We start from the raw sequence: 17,946 nt of genomic DNA on the forward strand, positions 1-17,946 counted from the left end.
GGTGTATTTTAGAATGAAACTCCTGTTTTCCCTGCTTTTTTGACTTGCATAGCACTCTAGAATAACTCCTGACAGTGTTCAATGGTCTGACTGTGATTAAAAAAAAAGTTTAACTTGGCTTACCTTATTTTATTACCAGTCCAAGTGAGATTCTGGCATTGTTCTTAATTTTCCACTGTTGTTTCTCTTTGTAGCGGCATTTTCACGGGGAGCCCAGAATAATTGCTCAGTCACACCCTGAAAAATTTGAATTTCCATAATGAACATTCCTGTTTATCAAAAACACGCGTGTTAATAAGGATCATTTGTTATCAGTGATATACTGTATTTATGTTGGATTTAAAGAATTAATGGGGGGGGGAGACAAAATGCAATATGTTGTTGAAAAGTAATATATAATATAATAAATATAATATAATATAGTGTCATATCATATCATATAATTATAAGCTGTTTTTATTATATAAGCTCTAATTTTATTACCTGATGCAGGGCATTAATAGCTCACAAAACTATTGCAAAGGACCAGATGAGATATTATATAATGATACATTTTGTCTACAAGGATTTCAACTAAGTGAAAATTGATTGAAATTGAAATAATCAATATTTTTAACCAACAAGTAGAGATATTGGTCAACATTGTATGAATTACCATCTTCATCTATCTATTTGCTTAGGTTAGAAGTGATAGATTTTTCACCTGTCATTTATTATATACAGCAGTGAGAGGAAAAATAGCAGTATGCTATTTTTGGATCTGCTCTTTATCTTTTGGGAGGCCAATGTGACGATAACCACATGGAAAAGGCAGCAACAGGAATAAAAGGGCCTATTCTGTGAAAATTCATATTTAGGTTACTTCCAGTCTTGCTAGAGAGTGGCTGGATTAAGTTGTCTGCTGAGTCACATGACCAGCTGTCCAGTGGAGTAGCTGGGATATCAGAGCGTTTAATGTCCTCTTTCCTCTCTGTTTAGACTGTTTGCAGCAGCAGTTTCTCTGAAGAGAGAACAAAACAATCATTCTCCTGTTTTCTCTCCTCTCTCCACGTCACCAAGGGACTGGAAGCCGTCCGCGTTCACTCCATCAATCTCACTCTCTCTCCCCAACCCAAAGCTCTGATCCAGTTTGAGACCCAGAGTCCCATGGAGATATAGAACTAAGGAAAATAGCCCAGTCTTGCACTAGCAAGGTTAGATCAACACAGTATCTGCTCAAGAATAGCAATGTTTACATATTATACAAAATTATACATATAATGCATCACATGCATAATATATAAATGGTCCACTGGGGACATACAGGTAAGTACAGGACTGTAAAGTTTATTATTCCACCCAGTAATTTGTTTTTGTATTATGCCAGCTGCTTATACATACAGTGCAGCCTCAGCGGCTCGCCACACGTAGCCTACCAGTTGCTGCAACTTAATCAAGTTAATCAAGCAAACGTTTTTACAAGTCATCAGAGAGCACCTTAACTGAACCTAAAGTGTATTTATAAAAGGAAACACATTTGAAAAGTTAATTTTTGCCATGTAAGAAAACTGAGTAGTGGTTTGTATCATTCAACACAGTGGTTCTCAACAAGTGGGCTGTGACCTAAAAATACTTTACATTAAAATCACAATGTGTGGATGTTTGGGAAGATGGCTTCCTACCACAGCACAATGAGAGTGGTGATTTGTGGTGTTTTTGCACCTTTAAAGGGGACCTATTATGCAAAAAATTACTTTTATAAGGTGTTTGAACACAGTGCAGTGTGTGAAAACAACCAGCCTATAATGATAAAAATCCACCCACTAATTTTTTTATAATCTAAAAAAATCATAAACAGTCTCTCCCTCTGTTCACGTCACCGAGGGGGAAAAATCCCACCCATTTGTGACGCTGCCCTGAAAGCATAGACACAGCCCTGAGTGAGAGGCAGCAGTCCGACTCCGCCATTACTGATTACTTGCTGAAGCTGCTGGAGATATAATGTCAGCGCCAAAGAGGCATTTCAAGTGTTGTGTTTTGGGATGCACTAATGAACATAGGAGTCTCCATAGACTTCCTCCATCTGAGCCGCTGAGGACACTGTGGTTAAGTTTCATTGTCTAAGGAAATGTCCCGGAAAAAATCGGTAAAGTCCCCAATACGTGTAGGGATCAATACCAACGCTTCGTGCGTGAACGTCAGCTTCAGACAAAGTAAGTACCACGCATTTGTTTTCCAAATTGCCCTTCTGAAAGAGCTTCTTGGCACTCTGTAAGGCTAATGATGCTAAAGCTATCATTGTCTCTGACTGTTTTTACTGGTGCTGCTCATGAATGATCGTGAATAGGAATGTGGTAGTTAAAAGTTGCATATGAAAGCAATGTGAGTCGATCGCTTGAGTCTGTTGAGCTCATAATCATGAGTGGGTCTTATAAAGTTTGTGATAGCATGCCATGCACCATGAGACCAACTATGTTGTTATTTTTATCTCGCCGTGCTCCCTGTCTACTAATGCCGGAGCATGAGCTCTTGAAGCTCCAGGAGCACCAGCTCATTTGCATTAAAGCAACATACTCAAATACAGAGCGTTTAACAGTGAAACAAAATAACAACATCTGGATATAAAAAAGTAAAAAATTATTAATTTCAATCAGTAACTCACAGATGGTCTTAATTAAATGTTTGTGCAACATAAAGTAAACCCCGAATGTTGAGTGATTACTTTACACTTGCTGTCTACAGGCCAATTCACACCGCACCGACAGATGTAGACCAACGACGACATCCATCCGAGTATAGTATATCAATTCTCAGACATTCCAATACCCAAGAAAATACTGTGCGAAAACAAGCACCGACCAATGCCAACAGACACTGACAGGGGTATCAAACTGATCTGACAAAACCCAGTGAGTGTGTCTGTTGCCATTTGTTGGCGTGTGAACTGTCCTTATCAGGTGTTTCATACATCACAACTTGAATATACACCATGTAAAATTAAAATAAGCTTGCAAAATCATTTATAATAATTTACTATAGATTTGCTTTTTGCCCAGTGAACTCTATACATAGATTTGATATAATATTACCTATTTTATAGATCAATGTTTCCACAGTGTTTTAAATCGACACACTCCGTCCATCTCATGAATCTTCTACAATTCAGAGTTTCTGACTCACAAATATGCCTTTGCTCGGTCATTCAAGTGCTTTAAAGGGGTCATTGGATGCAAAATTCCCTTTACAAGTTGTTTGAACATAAATGTGTTTTGGAAGTGTGTGTACACATCCATCCTATAATGATAAAAATCCACCCAGTGTTTTTTTTTTAAATACCTATTTTACAATCCCCTTTCTCAAATCAGGATGTTCTGAGAGCCCTGTCAGAATGACGTAGTTCTGTACAGCGGTAATTTTACGGTAAAATTACGGTAATATGGCTTGAACATTTCACATGAAATTCTCTCAGTGTGGGGGAGCTGTAGAACGCGCGGCGCACAAGAAAAATACAACAGCGCTATATCTCTGGTCATTATAATATGTAACTAATTTAATGTTTAGATTTTTCTTTTTTTTAAGTATCCAGTGGATGATCGAGGGGCACAAAGAGAATCTGGGGCGGCATTGCCCCCCTTAGACCCGGCCCTGATAGCAGTCTTCATTTACTCCAGACATCTGAGCGGCAGAAGACGCAGAGGTTTAACGTTATTTTTGCCGAACCCCGATCTACATAAATGTGGCTATGTTTGCTCGAATCATTCGTGCAGCTTCATCTACAGAAGAAGTGAGTATAAGGGTTTTTAATCTTTGCAAATCACCTTTCCTAATAATGTGCTAGTTAGCCAGTTTCACAGCTGAAGTTTAGTATGCTACATAGATAGATATATATACCTAGATGCCACATTATGGACTGATTCTATGGGCCGCGATACTTAAGCCATCCGCCATCTTTGGAACGGTCAGCGAATCTTTGAGCGCACTGAATGTGTTCGTCTACAACAGCAAGTTACACTTGTATATCTTTGAATATTCATTGATTATTATGGTGAATGCGAGATGGCTGACGCGTCAACGTATCTGGAGCAGTCGAATAGGGAATCTACACATATCTATGGTCTGCTCGTCACTCCACGGAAGAGAGGGGCGGAGTCAGCAGAGCTCACTAGGATTTAAAGAAACGTGGACTAGATCAGCGTGCTGAAGACAGAGCTGATTTTTACAGGGTAAAGAAGGTGTTTTTTACACTACCATTGATCAATTTTAACTAAAGTATGTTATAGACTTTTCATTAAGACCTTAAATAATCAACTTGTGTAAAATGGGCATCCGATGACCCCTTTAACAAAAACAGTTGTTTACTTCAAACACACAAAGAAACAGTGACCTCTAAATGATCTTGCACTGTTATTTCATTCAACATAATCTGCACTGTTTTCCATTTCTCAGTGAGTCAAACTGAGAAAATATGCTAGATGACTATTTGACCACAGAATAGTGTCCATGAGTTCAAAATCATAAGTATTGTCATCAATTAGCCCTTGTCAGCTTTGGACCCAGTAGCCACACCAGACTCTAGTTAATGAAAATGAATTGCGAGTGATTGAGGCACACCAAGCATCATATTTTCATCACGACAAACTCCTTTCCTTCAAAAGAGAGCAAAGCATGGAAGTCTGAAATACAAGCAGCTGGAGCCACTAATGAGAACCAGCCGCAGGTGGTTGCTAAGTGACAGTGGCTGAATGGCAGGCCTGGAGCCCGGGCCGCAGTTGCTCACCTCCCGAGCCGCCCGCCTGCCTGCCTCTCTCTCCTCACTGCAGTGGCTCTCACTCTGGCAAGGCAAGACAGGGAAACAGGGCGGCCTGAAATGAGAACCAGACCCCTTCAACCCTACAATTGGCTCTCTTCCCCTGGCTGTTTTTTTTTCCGTGTGTCTAAAGTTGAGAGAAAAAAGGAGTGTGCTCCAAAAATAGATTAGGGATCGCGTGCCAATGGGTTTTGAAGACTCACTTTTTTCGCTCCCTCTAGTCACGCAAGTAGCCTGGCAAGACTTTGGAAAGCAAATCAGGAAAAAACTAAAAACACACAAAAAGACAGAAGGAAAGACAAAAGGCCCTCTGGAGGTTGTAAAGGCCTTTGTATCTCTAAGGAGTGCACAAATATGGAAGTGGGTGTGGCTAATATTTGAAACCCCACCCCACAATGAATCCACTTCACATGACGGCTGTAAAAGTGTATATGAAGTCTCATTTTGACATTTAAGCTCTCTTTCATAGGTCTTAAGAGACTGGGCTGCAATCTGATGGATGGAAATCTAGACAATATTTAAAGAAAGCACATTATGGGGCCCTTGGCGACTAGAAATATCCATCTTTGTGTGTCTGCCAAGCTTGGTCGGCATCGTTATGAAAGAACCCTTTAGACAAAGGGCAAAATAGACTCTCTTTTTCTTACCCTTCTGCTAAAATCATTAAATTCGACAGTCGTTATTGTCATTACATTTTCAAAACCCATGCCAGGCCTACCCAGCGAAGAAAGCCGGCGAGCCCCTTGGAAAGGTCGACTAAAAGGTTACTTTTCAAGCTAACTTTGTTATGAAGGGCCACAAGACTTTTTATAGCCATCAAAGCAGTATGACAGAATAAATTAGTCTCAGACCAGTTGTTCTAAGAGGCACCATCACAACAAAGCTTAATGTGTCTCCATATTGACCCATGCAGACACAACAAACTGACCTCATCAAAGCGAAAAACGTCAGATGCCATACACAAACATTTCACAAAATTGATGATGCATCATCAAAAGCCTTGCAATTAACTAACACAGTCATTCAAGTCTATTTTGCTTTCGAAAGAGAGTTGTTGTGTCCAGAAATACAGTCCACATGGCCTGAGTTCTTTAACAGTGGTGTTTAGCTTCAGAAAACACAGAGTGTGTCAACAACAGAAAATGGTGTGAAAAAATAGGGGGTAAAATACAAAATACAAATACAATACATATCTTGTTCCAATAGACACAAAAAAACATGTCAAACTGAATTTCCACAAAAGTCTTGCATGTGAATTAGCTGATGTGCCAATAAATGAGATGGACTCTCCATCACCCTCTTATGTAATAGGAACGAATTAATCCTCATTGACCTTCACAAAAACGCAAAAATGAACTTTCAAACTAAATGAAATAAAGACTAGTCTAAAGTGCTGTGCTGGCTGAAGCATAATAGATTTTATAATAGTTTACATCAGTAAATATTCATTTGCTGACAACAGCAGCAGGTTTGAGTTTGCACAGAGTAAGCAAATGTTTTATCCTCGCAAAATGCAGGTTCGGCACGGTCTGTTTCTGGCCAACAAATGATGCAATGCTTTTTTTGAAAGTAAAATTAAATGCTTCTCCTTACTTAACCTCAAACAGTTTCAGGCTTTATGAATGAATCTTTAACGTTTATATTAACAGTTTCTATTTTGATGTATTCTTGCCTGAAGCATCCCAATATGCATTTCAAAGTGAAACTATCACAAAAAAAATAAAAATATTCATTTCTGTGCACACAGAACAAGTTTTTGTGTTTAGAAATGTGATACGCAATGTTAAGTCATTTAAAGGCGGCCATGTTTGAAACACCTTAGTCATACACCTACAGCTCATATCTCTTTAAATGGGGAAACACAAAATTCTCCAAAGCTGTTCATAAAGCTTACGATTAAATGCCATATTTGAAATCACCAATGAAATCTGACAACAACTGCCTCATAAAGCTTGTTTCCTATGCTAGAAGCGTAGGCCCTTTCACACAGGACATGGGCATTGCTGCGCTAGGAAACCCTTTCATTTCCATGGCTTGCGCCGCGGTCAAAGTTCAAAACAGTTCAACTTTTGCCGCAGTGCTCTGTGACTGTTTCCCCGCGGCCAATAGAAACTGGGCATGAACAGCTTATTCTCTGTGTGTCTGAATTTCCAGAGCTATACAATAAGTTTGGGGTCGGGAAAAACGCTGTCACGGAGACACATCATGTCAGGTGTGTTTAAAGTCAGGTAGCTTATTGTAGGTAGGCAGTATGCATCAGTTTGTTACATGAAATAGACATTGGCAGTGGCAGCATTGTGCTAAAGGGGACCTATTATGCTCATTTTTACAAGATGTAAAATAAGTTTCTGATATCCCCAGAGTGTGTATGTGAAGTTTTAGCTCAAAATACCCCACAGATCATTTTTTATAGCTTGTTAAAATTGCCACTTTTAGGGTATGAGCCAAAATGCTCTGATTTTGAGTATGCTGCTTTAATTCAAATGAGCTGGTGCTAGCCTTTGCAAATAAACATTTAACTATTAGTACAAGCCTGTTATCTTTACAGAAAACGTACTCTGTTTAAAAGTCTGTACTGTGCATAATAAATTCACATTTATGAATTACACAGACGAGGAGCACGGTGGGATAAAAATAACAACAATAACAGCATGTCTATGCTTACAGGGCAGTATCACAAATGGGTGGGATTTTTCCCCCTCGGTGACGTGAACAGAGGGAGAATCTGAAACAGCTCTTTTGGAGAGACTGTTTATGAGTGGGTGGATTTTTAATATTATAGGCTGGTTGTTTTCACACACTGCGACCACACAACTGTTCAAACACCTTATAAAAGTGATTTTTGCATAATAGGTCCCCTTTAAAGCTTCAGGCTAGACTAGCTAATGTGCATGTGCAACCTTAAGCGCGCGCACTCTCAACGCTGACATATAAAGCAACCGGAGCTTAAAGTGACGCGGAAATTTTACCAATTAGCGATTGGCTCTTCTAGAAAATTCTCCCATTCACAAGTAATGTGCACTGTCTCATAAGTCTTTGAACTGACTCATATTCTTTCAATTTGATGTAGCTTCTCAAGGAATGCCTACTGCACATGCGGGAGACGCTATATCAGCAGCAAGGTCAAATACGGCTGTCTATCACATATTTACGTAGAAATAATGTGAGGTAGGCTTTAATAACTTTCGGTTTGAATGTTTTAGTCCAACAAATGTCCTTCGGTTTAAATGTTTGAGTCAAACCCACATTCAACAACTAGTTTCAGTGAGTCAAAATATTTTGTGGTTAAATGCTAGACGGTTCTTTGTGTCTCCATGGCAATACTCACAGGCAAGTCTTCATAAACACAGTGTATGACATGTCCTGTAATCCAAGCTGTCTATGGCATGGCTCTAATGATATGTTCTGAAAGATCCACAAATCATTAAGGTCTGAGTATGAGTATGGATGAATAATGACTAAATTCTTCCCCTTGCGTGGCAAGGTTTATTACTGCCCCATTTTTTGGAATGTGTTACAGGCTCTATGATTTAAAACCTTATTTTTTGGCTTTTTAAAGAATTAATTATAAGGCACCGGCTGCGAGAGATACTGTATCTAGTGTGCTGTATGTCTTTGCTCTCTACAGAGACCGGTTGGAAGAGACAGATTATCTGGTACTTCCTCTGCAGGACAGGTGGGAAGACAGAATTTTTCCCTCATCAATCTGTGCATGAGCTTTGAGACCTGATGGAAATACATAAATATTAGCTAAACTACGATTCTGTGGTCTTTGTATGCCTGCAGTTTCATTCATGAACCACATATTAGCTATCCCATATGTAAAGTATTTATTTTATTCAAGGGGGAATCACACATATTTTTATTTGACGTACTAACAGTAAATCTACATCAATATTTCTCCCATATCTGGCTGTACATCTGGATTCTATTTGGAGTTCAGTTCGTCACTTTGACTCTCCATGTTGAAACTACAGTAGATGACAGGACTACAACCATTTATGAACATCTTTATAGGCTAAAATCGAGGACATTTCTGCAACTGTTTGTAGAGTAAAAATTAAACACTTTTAATTTTAGTAGGACAACTGAGAAAGTAATGTTCTACACAATACACCTGGTGAAAAAAAAATAATATTGTAACTTATGAAGATTTATAGCTGAAAAACAGTTAAAATTTCCCATGCAGTTCATATAATGTATTTTTTTTAGATCTAAAAGAACATGTAAACCCTATTAACACAGAATATGTATACATATAATTAAAAAACAAACAAAAAAAAAATAGGTGAAGATGTTTAAGTCTCATTATTGGAAATACATTTTAATCAGGCACTTTGTCAAGTATATAAAAAAGTATGTTTCAAAGGATTAAGGTGGAAACTGAACAAAATTCTGTGTTTTCTGATCATTATTTACAATAAAACACCACCACTTATCATATCAATGCCCTTTGGATTATACTGGGTACAAAGGTAAGACAAACGGCTGGCCAATTTTTTGGACCACAGTGTTATTCAAAAGTAATGTAAACAGATTTCCTTCACCTATAACTGAACAGTGACTTAAACATCATGAGAAACGTTTTTAAATGAACACAGAAAAACTGAACATTATTTATTTTCCTTCAAGGCAGCACAAATATAACACGTTCACAGTTACGAGTGAGGAATTGTTTGTGTACAAAAGTGAAGTATCTGCCATAAATATAGGCTTCTTGAACAAGGAGAGAGATTTCGTACCCTTAGGAAACACTGAAATTCTTATGTGACCTTGAGAATCTGAACAGAGAACAATTTAACAATCAGTTATAAACACAATTATGATTTTCTTCAATAGGCACTGTCGATTTTCAAAATTATAAGTTGAGTCTTTCAATGAACATCAAAATATGTTGCCAAAAAAAATCTGAGAAAAGAAAACTGTCTAGAAAAAACACTAGTAGAAATTTTAGCACAGGAAATGGTCAAATGGCAACATTTACAATCATTTTCAAAGTGTTAGAAAATAATTTACAAAGATATGTTTCACAATCTTGCAAGAAGAATGTTCAATGCTGCCATTATTTAGTTTGAAATTGTACAAACTGTACATTGTAGGAACAAATACATCACTAAAATCAAATCACCAGTGCTTTTCAACAAATATGGGTGTCATATTATTATTTAGCCATGTCATTTACATGCACAAAACAAAGTAATCCAGCATTTTATGGTATAATTAGCCACATTTACCAATTGTTTTCAGTAATGATTGAAAGACGCTACAAAAATGTCCCTATAAATGTCAGTACCTTGACTTAGTGGAGTTTTAAAACAAATATTTATTTTGGTCAAATTAAGTATAATATTGGATAGCTTGATCTATTAAAACATAAACATCCAGTACAAATTATCAGTCTAACCTATGACAAAAAACCCCAGAAGTTATCAGCCTATACATTGTAACAACAACATTGCAATTTTCACTGGCCTTGAGCATATTTGTTTAGACTCGGTGTTCAATGAAACACTTGATAACAAACATGAATATAAAAAGGACAATACATTATTATTTCCAGTTACATTGGCAGCTCTTTCAAGGTGCTGTTAAGAGCTGCCATGACAATATTTTCCATTTCTACTGTTACTTCTCTGCAGTTTTACTAAATTCCTGGCACAGCTTGTCTTAGCTAATTAAGTTACAACTTGGTGCTTGATTTTATAATCCTCACAAAATGGGGAAAAACATTTTTTTGTATATTTAGTTTCATAAGCTACAATTGTGTTCCCATTAGTCGAGCTAAGGGAGGGGAAGCAGCATGTAGAAATCAATATGATCACTGTGGTCTCCAGCAAAAACTTCAAAGACTGTGTACATTGGCATTTTTGCAGATACTGTAAATTTTTTAGTTTTTTACTGTTTTTATATAAATACTAACAGAAAAACATATTCCCCAAATACTTAAGAGCTTAATACTGAACATACATAGAACACTTTAGAATGGCAACTGTTAATAAACTAAAACAAGCTCTGATAACAAACATACTGTTACGGCCACATATATACAAATATAAATGTATGTCAATAAAATCACAGGTTATAGCAACCGCTTGACATATGTCATTCTTTTTAAACAAAAAACATCAGTACAAAAATATAAAATACAAAAAGTGTTTTTTCTTACAAAACATTGACATCAAACATAACTGTCCTTTAAAATGTGCAAATGCTGGGCTAAGAAAATTGTAATTTGATCTTCAGGATCGTTAGAACAGCATTATAAAATAGTAATTTTTACTTCTTTTACAACTCAAGTCAGTAAGTCGAAAGATGGGTGACAAAAGCACCGCTTTCTGAAACCATTGGCCAGCCAGTGGGGCAACATTATATACAACATGATATTGAGGACTATGCCAGAGGAGAGGCATCTTTAGAGTACCTGAGCAGGTGGGAATGCTTTCTGGTCAGCTCTCCTTAGACAGACATTAAATCCTCAGTTCTGTCTCCTCATGTTCTAAGGATTGCTCATTTGTACCCATAATGGAGGACGAGTGAACAACAAAGGGAGCAATGGCTGGGGAATGGGCTGCAAGTGGCGAAAGTGATGGAGAAAAACTCGGAGACATGGCTATTGAGGAAACAGTGCCATCATGGTCAATGGGAGATCGGTGCAATGAGGACAGGTGAGGAAATGTTCGGCCAACAGCAGGTTTTGGCAAAACTGTTTTGGCCCCTGGATGTGCTACAGAGGTAATAAGGGGAGGAGGGTCAATTCTGGGCTTGGGATCTGTCTTTCTTTTGGGATGAAATGGCCGCCGAGGGTTAGGTGGCGCGTTCTCATCTTTTAATCTGGCAATTTCTGTAAAGACATTAGCCAGAGGCTGAAATTGAGGGCACCAATCAAGGAGGTAGTCCCAGTTGTAGCTGCCCCTGAGTTCCTCATCACTAGCCACAATAGCTGTAAGAGAACCATCTACAGCAGGCTTACCATCCTCCGGGAAAGCATAATCTTTCGGATGCGAGATGTTAAGCCCTCTTCCAACCCCGAGATAACCACCACCTTCATCCCGGTAAGTTGGCAACTGGCTTGATAGTAGTGTCCCACTTAAACTTCCCAGTTTTTTCCCTTTAAACCATTGATTTGCATCCATCCCCGGCTCACAGGAAATGTCAGACAGCTGGTCTGCATCTTGCTGGATACCAGAGTCGGGCCCACGAGCAGCTATGTGCTCCTGCATGGAGGAGGAGATGCTGGAAACTTGAGGATACTCATTAATCATCCGGATCTCATCATCTTCTGCTGCTTCCGCTTCGGCAGAACCACGTCCACTGGAGTGAGATGGGTCAAGAGACCCACCTCGTGCGTAGGTACCTCCTCCGCTCCCAGTTTGGTCTGTTGCATACCCGGGAAGAGTCTGATGATACAGCTTATCACCCCCTGGAACTTTCGATTCTTCAAGACTCTCCAGAACGGTACCTTGGGATACTATTCTGGCACAAGCCTCTTGTTCTTTGTACCTTTGGGATCTCAAGAGAAATATCACCACAACAACTATGATCAGGAACACAATGACTGCCAAGGAAGCTGTTATAGCACTGGCAAGTACCACATTCATGTCTGTGTTCAAGCCGAAGGATGTATGAGTGACATCAATTGTGACCTGGGCAGAACCTTTTCGGGAATTCTCCAAAGGACTGTGAGCAATGACATCCAATGTCATCTGACGTGCCTCTCTTTTGGACCGGCTTGTATGCTGATGATATGCATCCATCTTAAGGGATATCACTCCTGTGGATGTGTTGACCTCAAAGTAAGGCGAACTGTTTGCGAGTGTGTAGAGGACAATGCCGTCCACCCCTCCATCCTCATCATTAGCATTTACTTGCCCGATGCTTTGCCCTTTCTTGGCACCCTCAGGTACATGGAAGGCGAAATCTGAGTTAGTGAAAACCGGGTCGTACTCATCTTCACCAGTCACAAAGACTTGAACTGTGACTGTGGCCGAGTAGTTGCCTGTATCCATTGCCATAGCAATAAAACTGAAAGCGTTTACCTTCTCGAAGTCGAATGTAAAGCGGGTTCGCACCTCACCAGAGGTTTGGTTCACTAGGAAGGAATCTTTACCATTTCCGGAATTATACATGAGGAAATATCTTAATTCTCCATATGCTCCTTTGTCATGATCAATGGCATGTAGTATGGTAACTAGAGCCTTTTGGGGCTGGTTTTCACGAATACTTGCTGTGAGTGATTTAAGAGGGAAGTAAGGCCTGTTATTATTGATGTTCTTGACCTCAACAGTTACAGGAGCAAGAGCGAAGTGGCCCTGACCGTCTGAGGCCTGAATGATGAACACATGAGAAGATTGTTTCTCACTATCAAGAGACCTCCGCAGACGAAGGGACCCAGTCCAACGATCTATAGAAAAGAGCTCAGACTCGTCTCCAGAACTGATTGAGTATTGAACCTCTCCATTAGGTGTAGAGTCAGGGTCCACTGCAAAAAGTTGAAGTATTTCTTTTCCCGTTTCTGCCCCTTCATTGACAATAACATTGTACTCAGCCCTACTGAAGGATGGAGGGTTATCATTGGTGTCCATTACAGTGATTAAAACTGGAACACTTGAGCTTCGTTGTGGTATGCCGCGATCTGAGACCACAATAGTGAGATTGTAGCCGTTCGCACTCTCAAAGTCAAGTTTATCAACTAATATCAGCGTTCCAACTGTCTGAAATCCATGGCCCTCAAGGAAACGAACACTGCTCTCGATTTGGAAGGCGTTACCAATGTTTCCACTGGCAATGGCAAAATCAAACCCGCAGTTGTCCCTAGATAAGTCCCCATCCACTGCTTCCAGGGTTAGGATGGTGGAACCAGGGACTTCATCTTCAGATACAGAGGCTCTGTACTCAGTCTGGTGGAATACAGGCGCATTGTCATTGACATCAGACACATGCACCTGAACTGTGGTAAGGGCAGTTAACGGAGGTATTCCACTATCACTGGCTTCAATCACCACCAAAATGGAAGGGCGTTGTGAGTCAAACTCAACCTTCTGCTTGATGAACAGAGTACCTATGTAAAGAAATCACATTATAAGGTAAGATGAGGGCTTTTACTACATGCTTCAAAACAGTAGTTCTCAGTAACTGGTGGGCGACAACCCAAAAACAATATCCTGGACTGGGTCCTGGACTGCTGTGCATCCAACTAGAGTCTTTAGACATATATTGAGAAATTTAGACATAAATTGATCTATCACTGGTAATATGGCTAATAACAACACAATAATTGGAATAGTGTTTTTTAAATTCTTTAGGCTGGTAAATCACATTTCTTCTGTTGTTAATGATTTGCAAATTGTCCATAATTTTTTTTTTCTTTTTTCTATTCAGTATCATCATGCATATTTTGTTATCTCTGTAGTTCACATTACTTTTGTTTGATTAACTAATTTGATATGTAATTGAACTGCCACTTGACATTCTAAAACGTGGGCCCTGAAGAAAAACCAGCTGTATCAACCACTATATCAAAACAATTATGTCTTGTTCCTTAAGAATGAATTGTACATCTGACAATGATTTGGATGAAGAACAATAAACAAAAGGAAAACAACAAGAACAAAATGACAAATTACCATTGTTTGGGTCAATGTAGAACATGTCCTTTGTTGACACGACCCTGTATGTTATCCGTCCGTTCTCTCCAGAGTCCTTATCTGTAGCAGTTACTGTGATAACTGAGCTTCCTGCTGGAGAGCGTTCTGCTAGAGTCACCTGCCAAAGACATAAATCGGTCTTAACACTGACGGCTTTGAGCAGTACATAGCATCAATTTATTTTTTATTTTACTTAAAGAAATATTTTTGTAAATGTGGTGCTCACAGGGAATATTTCCGAAACAAAAATATGTATCTTTGACATTTAAATAAACTGCAAGTGCCTTTAAGGGTTTTACCAGAGAAAATTATTTATTAAACAGAGTGTAAAACATCAAAGCTAGTGTCATCTGTTATTATTGCAAGGCTTTATAAAATACTTTTGATTGGTCAAATAACTGTTTACTATATATTATTCAAACATCTTGGGTACCAGTTTTGGGAAAGTTATTTTGGAAATGTAATAGGCTACAGATTACAAATTACACTATTTGAAATGTAATACTTAGTGTAACTATTTCAATTAGTTTAAAGTAATGTAACTGATTACATTTGATTAGTGTTTAATGACTTTTCTAAATTTCTAATGAATGTTTTTTAACCCAGGCAGGGTTTACCTTAGTAGTACTCAACACTGATTACTGTCAGACTTTAAAATCCTTCATCACTTGAATTAAGATTATAAAAATGTTATTTTAAAGCACAGCCACCACAAAATCAGACTCAAGCATCTCTTTTTACTTTGAGATCATTCTAAGGTTAAATACTGATTTAAAATCATAAGATATAGTTTAATATATATGGTGCAAATTTTTGCATAGCTATGATCCACTTAGTAATCGTTAACATTTTCAGAAGTAACTGTAATTTAGCTACACATTTGTTTCTCAGTAATTATAATAGATTACAGACATTTATTTTGTAATTAAATTACGTAATTTGGTTATATGTTATTAGTTACTCCCCAACATTGTTGGGTACTTTGGGTACTTCAAACATCTTAATGTACTTTTTCTATCAATGCTCATCCCGAACATGTGATTTCTCTTAACATACCTCATAAAGGTCCTGGGAGAAGACTGGAGCATTATCATTCACATCCTCCACAAGCACAGTCAGATTTGCGTAAGTCTGTTGTTTGGAGTCCGAGGAGCTGACGGTCAGAGTGTACCATGTTCTATCTTCAAAGTCCAGAGGGGCAGTCAAGGACACCCTGCCTCCATAGCGATGTATTCCAAACTTCCCTTGAGTTTCTGAGTCCAGAAGTAGGGAATAGGAGAGAGCTGGCCCAGAGTCCACATCATTCCCTGTTACCTGAGTGATCACGGTTCCAATCAAGGTATCTAGAGAGAGAAATACGCAATCTTGATAACCCAGTGTGAAATGTAATTTATTGTTTCCGTTTGTGGTTGCACCTTTCAAAAGTATTACATTTTGCTGGACAACGCCCACCATTATTGGATACATTGTACAACATCAGTGACAGGAAATAACCATTAAGGACTTTGGCGAGAAAAACGCCTGGTAATTGAGTCAATCTTTCAGCACGGTGTGCCTCACTGTTTGTATGCCAGAAAAAATAGGAAATTTTGTTCATTGATTACAGGAGTGATATAGAGTTGAAACAGCAGTCAACTTACTCTCAGGGACCCGGATTTCACGTGGAACAGGGATGGTGGGACTGTTGTCATTCAGGTCTACAATGATCACAGTGAGAGTGGCAGAACCTGCTAACCGAGGACTGCCTCTGTCCGTTGCCATAATAACCAGGCTGGAGACGCAACAACAAAATTAGAGTCAGAGTCTGGACATTCTCACATACTATTTTTATGCTGACGGGAAATGAATTTAAAACGTTTTAAAGTGCAAACTCTAATAATAATCAAACAAAGATAAAAATATTTTCAGGGTATATAAAAGTTTTAACTGCATTGGTGCAACTGCCTCTACAGAATTGTCTTTCAGTCAACAAACACATAGACTTTTTTTTCTTAGCTATTTAAAATATTTAACATTTTTGTGTAAAAAAATATTTTAAGACATCATTTTACCACAGGTAAAAGGAAATGATCTAAACTGCTATAAAAGCAGATGGAAGAACTTAGTACTTGGTCTGTGTCCAGATCTCTCTGTCCATGATGGCAGCGGTGGATATACTGCCTGTGACAGGGTCGATCTTGAAGAGGCCGCTCATGGACGATGACCTTATGGAGTAGGTCACCTGCCCGTTCTGACCCTGGTCCAGGTCATTCGCCAACACCTGAGGAAATTACCGGTGAAATTGGCAATGAAAATATAGACAGATTCGCAACAGCTGCTCGAGTGTAACATGAACCTCATGTTGGGCTTGGAACTCAAATTATTTAGAAAAAAATAGTTGAAAAAGGGAATTGGTTGTGGCTATGTGGGACAGCTGAGCCTATATTCTCACCATGGACAATGAAAACATTGTGGGAAACGCAAAGGAAACGCTTTTGGCTTGCACTGAAAATATGCTGTATTTAGGCCAAGGGATGTTGTACTCCACAGCTTTTATGAAGATTCAACCACTGAGAAAACAAATGGGAGATTACTGTACCTGAATGATAGGATGATCATAGCCCTGGGCCTCACGAACATAAGCAACGTAATTGTGAAGTTGAAAGCGTGGTAAGTTGTCATTGACATCCTGTAGGAGAAGGTTAACTGCCATGAAGGAACTGGAGGATGCGGTTTCAGCCTTGACCACCAGGCGGAGTCGTGGGGTCTCCTCAAAGTCCAGACCTTTGGAGCTTTCTACCCAAATCTCACCTAAACAAGGAATGTATTATGACTAATACTGAAACATCGTTCCCCTTTAGAAAGACTACTATCATAATAAGTTCATGCAATGACTTAGATTACCTGTGTGGGGGCTGATGCTAAAGGACTGCTGCTTGTTGCCACTGAAAATGCTGTAGTTGATGCCACTGTTAGATCCACCAGGATAGTGAGCCTGTATCTGAACAACCGCTGTACCTATAAGAAAAAAAGGCCTTTATTGATTAAAAGGAAATTTTCCATCAACTTGTATGTATGAAAGATTTAGTGATGCACAATATATCATTACCATAATGTCTGATGTTTTATCATCAGTCAATATTGGATATTTAATCATGCATCTCATTTCCCTTAGTTTTATATTTAGATGACATTTTCCAACATCTAACACTCACAATATTTATCTTTAAAAACATTAATAAATTAATAACACTGCTAAATGTATTCTTTAGCAAACCTCAAAATTAATATCCTTTTTTTAATACTGTACACTGAAATATTGTGGTGCCTAAATTCACTTGTAGTATTTAAAATGAACTGATTTTAGATGTTAGTGTTTAATTTTTGAATTAATGTTGCTGCATTCTATTCTAAACTAGACATATCCAATTTTGGCAGACGCTTTTACCCAAAGCGACTTGCACTGCATGCAAGGTATACATTTTATCAGCTCATGCATTCCCTGAGAATTGAACACATGACCTTGGTGTTTTTAGC

The 17,946-nt window shown here is 38.6% G+C and overlaps 1 protein-coding gene across 1 annotated transcript in view; it reads right to left on the minus strand.

The window, feature by feature from the left end:
* Positions 1-9,381: 9,381 nt before the first annotated feature.
* dchs1a (dachsous cadherin-related 1a) overlaps positions 9,382-17,946 on the minus strand; it is a gene marked incomplete at its 5' end in the record, with an annotated part of 103,752 nt that continues 95,187 nt past the window's right edge. Inside the window, 7 exons of the mRNA XM_079391994.1 lie at positions 9,382-13,844; positions 14,410-14,548; positions 15,487-15,773; positions 16,071-16,201; positions 16,539-16,690; positions 17,009-17,220; positions 17,314-17,427. Coding sequence (XP_079248120.1) covers positions 11,254-13,844; positions 14,410-14,548; positions 15,487-15,773; positions 16,071-16,201; positions 16,539-16,690; positions 17,009-17,220; positions 17,314-17,427 — 3,626 coding nt within the window. The 3' untranslated portion in view covers positions 9,382-11,253. The remainder of the gene's footprint in view (positions 13,845-14,409; positions 14,549-15,486; positions 15,774-16,070; positions 16,202-16,538; positions 16,691-17,008; positions 17,221-17,313; positions 17,428-17,946) is intronic.

The sequence above is a fragment of the Barbus barbus genome, assembly GCF_936440315.1.
Source record: "Barbus barbus genome assembly, chromosome: 34".
Classification (NCBI taxonomy): Eukaryota; Metazoa; Chordata; class Actinopteri; order Cypriniformes; family Cyprinidae; genus Barbus; species Barbus barbus.